The sequence below is a fragment of the Miscanthus floridulus genome, chromosome 8 (assembly GCF_019320115.1).
Source record: "Miscanthus floridulus cultivar M001 chromosome 8, ASM1932011v1, whole genome shotgun sequence".
Classification (NCBI taxonomy): Eukaryota; Viridiplantae; Streptophyta; class Magnoliopsida; order Poales; family Poaceae; genus Miscanthus; species Miscanthus floridulus.
This window is the reverse complement of record NC_089587.1, coordinates 161502033-161510768: the sequence shown is the minus strand read 5'-3', so window position 1 is coordinate 161510768 and position 8736 is coordinate 161502033. Positions and strand designations below refer to the sequence as shown.

The window sequence follows — 8736 nt, the reverse complement described above, 5'->3', positions numbered from 1 at the left end:
CAGTCACAGTTGTAGGATTGCAGCTCAAGCTTGAAGGCATCGCTAGCATCTCGCGCCTCGCCCTCGTGGCCAGAGGATTGGAGGCTCATTGGCTCACGTTTGTTGTAGGTCAATTTGCTAGATGCAGGACAACGGAACGGAAGGCGGAGACTAGCGGCCGTTGTTGCTGTAGGTGAAGAACGGGTAGATATAAGCGGCCTGTTCGTTGGTTGGTTTCTGGGCTGGTTTGGGCTGGCTGATGCTGGTTTGTTGTGAGAGGAAAACACTGTTGGCTGGCTGGTTTGGGCTGGCTGAAACCAACAAGCGAACAGGCTGAAGGATGGCTTATTTATTTTTTCAACGTGTGGGTCCCACGTAACCCACCTACCCCTAACCCAAACCCAAACCCAAATGTGGATAATAAGTGTATAATAACCCCATCCCATGCCCCTTCACCATAACCTACCTATTTCCCTATCCTATGACTGTCTCCACGATTGATACCCAAAACATAAGACCTATTTTACATTTGGGTAGCGCTACAGTTAAATGATTCAATACTCATTTTTAGTCTTTTCAACAACAAGATCCAAAAGAGAACCCTTTCTGTAAATGAGTCTCCAGGAGAAAGGATACTCAGATTTGGGTTATACCTCTCTTGGCACTTAAAATGGGTCTTCTATATAGGTACTCTGTTGGAGACTATATGTATTGTGTTGAAGACTTATTTTGAGTTTGGGTCTCCTTAGAGCATCTCCAAGAGCCTTGTAAATCTCACTATCTAAATCATTATTTGGACAGTCATTTGCATAAAAATCGCTTTGTATATCTTTTCACTCTTCAACAGTTTTTCTATTTCTCATGTGCAATCTAGAGAGCCATTCTTGTCTACTATTTTTGGCTAGCAAAAAATCTAGAATAGAAAATATCTATATTTGGATGATCATTTTAGAGAAGCCGTTGGAGAATAGTTTTTCATAAAATATCTATTCTTAGCATTTACGAAGGATACAGAGTCTCCTGTAGATGTTCTTACAGGTGTTGGAGACGGCTCCATCCAAATCCAAACGCCACCCCGTGCGCGCTTGCGAGCTTTGGAGGGAAGAGGGCAGGGGAGGGAGGGAGCACCGAAGCAGGCAGCAGAGATGGAGGTGGGGTTCCTGGGCCTGGGCATCATGGGCAAGGCAATGGCGGCCAACCTCCTCCGCCACGGCTTCCGCGTCACCGTCTGGAACCGGACCCTCGCCAAGGTATTGCATCGGAGCCGCTGCGCCCGCGCCGGCGTCCTCCTGTTCGGTTCAATCCGAATCCGTCCCCTCCCGTCCGATTAAGCCCCGCACTCGTGCTCCTGAAATCGCATCTCCGTGACCTCTTCTTCTCCTAGTGCCAAGAGCTCGCCGCGCTCGGCGCCACCGTCGGGGAGACGCCCGCCTCCGTCGTCTCCAAGTGCAGATACACTATCGCCATGCTCTCCGACCCCAGCGCCGCCCTATCAGTTAAGACACGCTTCATAGCATCTTCATATTATTCACCCGTGGTTCCCCTTTCTATCTACACAGTATAGTGGAAAGATGCGACATTTCATTTTTGTCTAATCGATTTTCGGTCCGGCGTTTCCACCTAGGTTGTCTTTGACAAGGATGGCGTGCTCGAGCAGATCGGTAGCGGGAAGGGCTATGTGGACATGTCCACTGTCGACGCCGCAACTTCGACCAAGATTAGCGAGGTATCTCCCTCAGCTGCTTTTTGTTTTGTCAGATTGGATATTGGCTATTGTGCAGATATAAGATGCCACTTTCTTTGTTGTTGGCGTAAGTGGTAGACCACGAGGCAGTTTGATTGTCTGGATACGTAGATCACCACTGAGCAATGGTTGCAGGGATAAACCTTGCATCATACCTTTTCATTTCACCAAGCCTGTCAAATATATTGTATTCTACTAGCGTTAGGATGGGCAAACGCCATGATTTTTGAGGTGTTGTGGCATCCTGTGGGCTGGGGGTAAACCTGGAGGTGTATGTGGTATGGCATAACTAAAACCTTGTGGCGCCTAGGGTACGTCTCAATGCCTAGGTGCACCTCAAAAACCATGGCAACCACACACAAGCACAGCACCTGATTCCAAAATTACAGAAAAAAAACTCAATCACAATAATTTGACTTGTATCAATTGTGATGGATGCCGATATATACTCCTTAATGGTTTGCGTTCCTCCTTGCCTCCGGCACTGGGTCTGCCCTTTTTTTAATGGTTTGCGTTCCTCCTTAATTGTAAAAGAGGAACATAAATTTTCCTCTTTTAGATTTTGTTACATGTTCTGTGACCATTCACATTCATCAAATGTCAATTGAGATTGATTTATTAATTGCAAATATCTGTGCATAAGCTCCCATGACATTTGGAGTATGATAGTACTTGTACCTACATGTACGGTTCTGTATTGTCTGCAAAAGGAGTTGTACAGTGAAGAAGGGAAGAGTAGGTGACAAGGAAGAAAAAAAAATCAGGAATAGAAGGATTTATCTTTTTCTCAGGCATCTCTATATACCTAGTTTAAACTTTGCATTTAGACTCAGCTATGTTACACAGAGCATGTATTTTCTAATACAGAAAACTTAAAACCATATCTGTTCCTATGTTTTTTCTTTGCTTGACTCAGTTAGATAGCCTTAGGTTGACTTGGTTTATCCTTGAACCTAGTTGTTTCCCTTCATCTTCTTCTGTAAATAGATGTTTTTTGTTATTTCTGTAATGGAAATGCCCAGGGTTTAGGCTACTATTTCTTGGAAAAATATTGGGCCCCAGCGCTAGGACCGAATTTCATGTTTTTTTGGTGATTTTGGAGATTTTTTCGATACGACAAACTTTAAACTGATTCAAACATGCATCCGAAATCTGGCCAAAATTTGGGCGAGAAAATCCAAAACCTTTTATAAAAAATCAGCAAAGTTTCGAGACTTAATAGACTGATGACTCAAATTTCCATTCTTTTTTGTTAAGAGTTCTCAATCAACCACAACGAAGGGCGGGCCTGGTGCAAGCGGTAGAGTCTTACCGCCTGTGACCGGAAGGTCCCGGGTTCGAGTCACGGTCTCCTCGCATTGCACAGGCGAGGGTAAGGCTTGCCACTAACACCCTTCCCCAGACCCCGCACAGAGCGGGAGCTCTCTGCACTGGGTACGCCCTTCTCAATCAACCACAACGTCATTCGTGTTACAGTTTAGTAGCAGTGCATTACCTTTTCCAAGAGAAAATAAATTGTAATCATGCACATCCCAGAAGGCCAAAACAATGGATGAACCTCAAGCAAGCAAAGAAGACTCCCCTATGCATCACTAGCTGTGGCCCCCAATGATTAATTTCCACATGTGAATAAATCAACCAATAAGAAAGAATAGAACACCCTTGAAAGCCACACACAGATATGGTAGAAAACACGATACATCGAACATCTCATTTGCATCTGAACTGGGTTGCTGCAAGCAATGCTAAGGAACGGCGAGGCTGTCATGGGTTCAGGTAGACGGAAGTGCTGTTGGCCATCACGCCGTTGCTCCAGCTGCTATGGGGCACCAGCGCCTTTTATCTATGGGTTCCAGCTGCAGCGTCAGGATCTCCCTTGCCAGCGCCTGCACCGTCGCCATCTGCAGTTTGGCCTCGACCAGCAGCCACTCCAGATTGGACTTGAGCTGCCCAGCGCATTGGCATCCACCTTAGGCCAGCTACTCCTAATCTGACTATCCCGAGCAGCTCTATCGTGGGAGCAACAACCAGAGCATCCCTTCCATCGGAGCAGAGCAAGGAGCAGAGAAAAGGAGGGACGCAGGCGGTGGCTAAAGAGAGAGAAATAAATTGCCGTAAGCTAGGGTTTGATCCCAGGTTTTATATGGTTGAGAATGGATCTATGGGCCATATGGACTCCGTTGGGCCCCAAATTTTCTTTTTAAAACAGGCCGAGATTAAAAGTTTGGTATGGGATTTTATCGGACCCCAGCGGTAGGACCAAATTTTAGTGATTTCCGATGAATTTCGGCCCAAATTTAGAGCTCAGGGTAAGCCTCAATTCAAAATAAAAATCTCGTCTTGATATTTCTTGATTTATACTCCTTCCTATTCCGTATGTAAGTCGTTTTAGCCTTCTCTACTTTTCTCCAAATGTAGGTCGTTTTATAACTTTTATGCATATTTGATCCTTTTCTTTCTTCATTGCCCCCTCTTATGTAGATTGTTTTAGAACTTCTATGCATCTCTAACCATTTTCTTCCTTCATAGCCTCTGCTTAATAAATGTTATCACTCTCACAAAATGGAGCGATCTTTCCCAATACATAATAAAGGAAGGGCACTAAGGCCATCTGATATATTTTCTTAGTCCTTGTGCACAAGTCTAAAACGACTTACATTTGGAATCAAAGGGAGTATTTCAGGCATATTAAGTCTTCTAATTGTATTGAACTATTGATTGGGAATATAAGATTTTCTAGAGGAAAATAGTAAATTAATTAAAGATAAAATATTTGAGATGACACATGGATTGTATAACTAGGTTTGTCTTCAAGGAACACTAATGATGAAGCTCGCCTACAAGCTCACAGGATCTCTGAAAACAAGCGTCCTCCCTTCCTTTCTTGGATAGAGCTTTGTACATAGTTTGGTCCAGCCTACCTCAGGCTTCCTGTTTCCTTTGTTGTTGCTATTCTTTTTTATTCTGTTTCTGTTGTACAGTTGGGTCTAAAACCCTAACAGTGGGAGCCCCCTGCTGTTTTTCGGGTCAAAAAATATATCTGCCACCACTAAGGCAGAGTCAAAATAAATGACAAATTACCAATTGATTATAAAGCATGAAGAACAATAAGAAAATGTCCCAAAAGAAGTCAAAGGATATCCTAGATTACCATGAACAAAAACTAGTATGAACAGCACTACATATCTAGTCAGTTTTGCAAACTGATTCTTATACGTTCATAAATGGAGTAGAAGAGAACAAAAATGTTGCTGTATCATTGGTGACATACTTGTATGCTAACAGAAAGAAAGATACTTCCCATAAATGGCTGAAATGGCATATAATTATGCTATATAGCATTATAGGAAAAATGTATTGGGTGAGTACACTCATAGATACAATGTAGTCAAAAATAATTTTTTGGCTGATGTATAAACTGGCAACGAAGGCATGGCGATCATGGTGGAAACTGGGAAGTTTGTGCATTTTTTGTACCTTTTACCTGGAAGCTACATCGGCAGTAAATGGAGCTTAACTTATTTGTAAGGAAGAACACTGAGGCTAGCATCCACAACTAATGGGAGGAGTTGTGACATACTGATGAAGCTCTACAGATAATAGGAAACATAAGATTTATATTTATTTTTCATTGTACTGGCAACCACAAAGTCTGGCAATCACTGTGCATGTCATCATCATCATCAACAACAACAACAACAACAAAGCCTTTTAGTCCCAAGCAAGTTGGGGTAGGCTAGAGTTGAAACCCAACATGAGCCCCTAGTCACGGTTCAGGCATGTCAATAGCCTTTTTTTCCAAGCACTCCTATCTAATCACTTTGCATGTCATAACAAATCAATTTAATCAAGGATCTGCATTCAGTGATAATCCGATTTGATCATGTAGGCACAACTGTGACAGCGTGCTGCATGCATATGATGTACGTGAGATGAATTCTATACTGAAATTTATATTTCTGGACAGTAACACAGCAAATTAGTAGATTTATTACTCTTTACCTCAATCGCCCATATATCCCTATCTATCACAAAATTACTGTGTTAATTATTATTTTTTCTGTGTGTGTCTACCAAAGTTTGCTTACATATGGTCTTCTTGTATCATATTATTGCAGGCAGTTAAACAAAAAGGGGGAGCTTTCCTTGAAGCTCCAGTTTCAGGGAGCAGGAAGCCAGCTGAAGATGGTCAATTGGTCATTCTTGCTGCAGGGGACAAGGTAATTCACTGTGCTCTGAAATATGATGATCATTTGTATCTAGTACAAGCTAGTTGTGTTTATGGTACTTAATAAATCACAAAAGCTCTCTCGTATCACTGTATCATTTTTCTTTGGAAATAATTAAACTGTAGAAATTGCTTCGCTTATAGTTCTCTTGTTAGAATATATGCTGTTGGTTGGTCTATTGATCATGATTTTCGTTGACTATGTAAAAGATATTTTTTTTCTTAAATAATGGTTCTTGTCTCGGGACATGGATCTTATCTTAACAGTTAAATGAATTAAATGTAGGTTATGGTATTGCAAGTAGTAGTTGCCAGAAAACCATAGAACTTTCTGTTTATAGATAGCAGAAAGATTAGACACAACAACTTAAAAAGTGCAAGGATCTAAACATGATTTTTTAAATAAGGAAACTAACTACTGTATAATACTTTTAACCCATCAATTATCAGGTACAAATTGGCACTTGCAATATTCTGCCATAGGATAACACCACATACGGCATAACTTTCTTGTTTGCTCATTTGATTCTATTTCTTAACATTTCAGGCATTGTATGACGGTATGGTTCCTGCATTTGATGTACTGGGGAAGAAGTCATTTTTTCTTGGAGAGATTGGAAATGGGGCAAAGATGAAGCTTGTGGTCAACATGATCATGGGAAGGTGACTAATATTTCTCCATTGCTTGCTATTTGTTATTTTTTATTTTTGGACATTGATATGGTCTCCATAACTCTTCTCAGAAAGCATTGAAATTATGGACACCAAAGTACTTCTGATTATGAATACACTAATACCATTGTGTGTGACAAATCTTAATGCTTTTATTTTTGTGTCGTTAAAGTTTCAAAAGTGGACTACACACATTATAGGAAGATGTCTGCAAAGGGACAGAGTAATTCGAATTTAGAATTTGGGGTACATAAACCTAAATGATTCCATTTGCCATCTCGATCTATATAATCTAGTATTGTGTTAAGGATCAGTTGAAGACATATGACTCCTGAATCCTAATTTCTACTGATAATGTTTTGGAAGCAATATTTTATTCCTTTTGGTGGAAGAACATACAAGATTGTTATGTCTCGAAGGAGATGCCTTACAATTTTTCGAAAGCAAGCTTATCCTTTTCTGTAATTAATAGATTCTGACTTAGTGGCACAATAGAGGTTTTTCCTGCTACAAGTCCGAGCCTTTCCTTATGCTGAATCTCGTATCCCCCTGAGCATTATGCTGAATGTAGTACCCCTCTGAGCATAAACTCCTTTGCTGCAAAGATATAAACCATTTTGCTGTGCACATATAGTAGATCTATTTGGAATTTCAAATTGCCTCCTTATTTTGTGTATGAGAGTTTATGGGGCTTGCCCCACTGATGTGATTTTCTGTTATATATCGATGCTCATTGCACACTCCATAGATCACAATCCCTATCTGTTAGCACCTTTTAGCATCTCTTTACATTTAGAGCTGTAAATTCATGGACAACAACTATTCACTCTTTCAGTGACATTTGTTTGTTGCTGCAGTATGATGAATGCTTTGTCCGAGGGACTCTGTTTGGCCGACAAAAGTGGGTTGAGCCCCCAAACACTTCTCGATGTACTGGTATGACACTCGATGCTTTTGAGATTGCTGTACGCGTGTGGCTACACTTTTGTCACCTTTGAATAACTGGATCAGTACTCTTTGACTTAAAAAAGGACCTTGGTGCCATCGCAAACCCAATGTTCAAGTTGAAGGGGCCTACAATGGTGCAAGGCAGCTACAACCCTGCGTTTCCTCTGAAACATCAGCAGAAGGACATGAGGTTAGCTCTTGCCCTGGGAGATGAGAACGCCGTCGCCATGCCTGTCTCAGCAGCTGCCAATGAGGTGCGCCATACTCTCCTACCAAACTTTCCTACACCTTAGGAAACACGGGATCTTGAGTGAAGAAAAACATTGACAATGACACCACACTACCATCGAATTGCAGGCGTTCAAGAAGGCGAGGAGCCTGGGGCTGGGGGATCAGGATTTTTCGGCGGTCTATGAGGTAGTGAAGGGCGCGGGTGGTTCTGGATCTGGCCAGGCGTGATGGAATCATGTGTGTGACGGTGTTAGCCCATTTCCATGCCGATTTGCAACACTATCTCGTCTCGCCGTCGTAGCGACGTACGAGTACGTGTATATTCAAGATCTGGAACCAGACCGTACCTCGCAAAAGAAATAATAAATCAAAAGCTGATGATAGCTTGCATGATAACCACATATATTTTCTCTCACAAAAAGCAAATTACCCGGCTTATCAGTCATGGTACATTATTTTTCTCTCACAATAAAACAACATCAGTTGGCTTATTAGTCGCAGAAACTAAAATCCTCGTGTAAGTTAATGGTTCTCTGATGCATTTAACTTAGGCTAAAATACGGTAGTTCCTACAAATCAGCGTGAACACTTACTCGGCAACTTAGGTCCTATCTGTTTGCGCTTTTGACTATTTTTGGACTATGACTTTACAAAAGCCATATATCTTATAGAAGCCGAAAGCCCAAATAAGGTGGTGTTCGGATCCGGTGACTAAAAATTAGGAGGTGTATCAGGAGGATGTTGCATGGGGTGTTTGGATACTAATAAAAAAATAAATTACATAATCCGTCAGTACTCCACGAGACGAATTTTTTAAGCCTAATTAATTCGTCATTAGCACATATTTACTATAGCATTACGTTGTCAAATCATGGACTAATTAGGCTTAAAAGATTGTCTCGCAAATTAGTCGTAAACTATGCAATTAGTTTCG

At 41.5% G+C, this 8736-nt stretch overlaps 1 protein-coding gene across 1 annotated transcript; it reads left to right on the top strand.

Moving 5' to 3' along the window:
* Positions 1 to 1041: 1041 nt before the first annotated feature.
* LOC136473870 (glyoxylate/succinic semialdehyde reductase 1-like) lies at positions 1042 to 8201 on the top strand. Its single transcript, XM_066471507.1, has 8 exons — positions 1042 to 1229; positions 1364 to 1474; positions 1604 to 1705; positions 5842 to 5943; positions 6499 to 6614; positions 7481 to 7559; positions 7655 to 7825; positions 7929 to 8201. Exons 1-8 carry the CDS (start codon positions 1125 to 1127, stop codon positions 8028 to 8030), a joined length of 888 nt encoding a protein of 295 aa, XP_066327604.1. The 5' UTR covers positions 1042 to 1124; the 3' UTR covers positions 8031 to 8201.
* Positions 8202 to 8736: the final 535 nt, after the last annotated feature.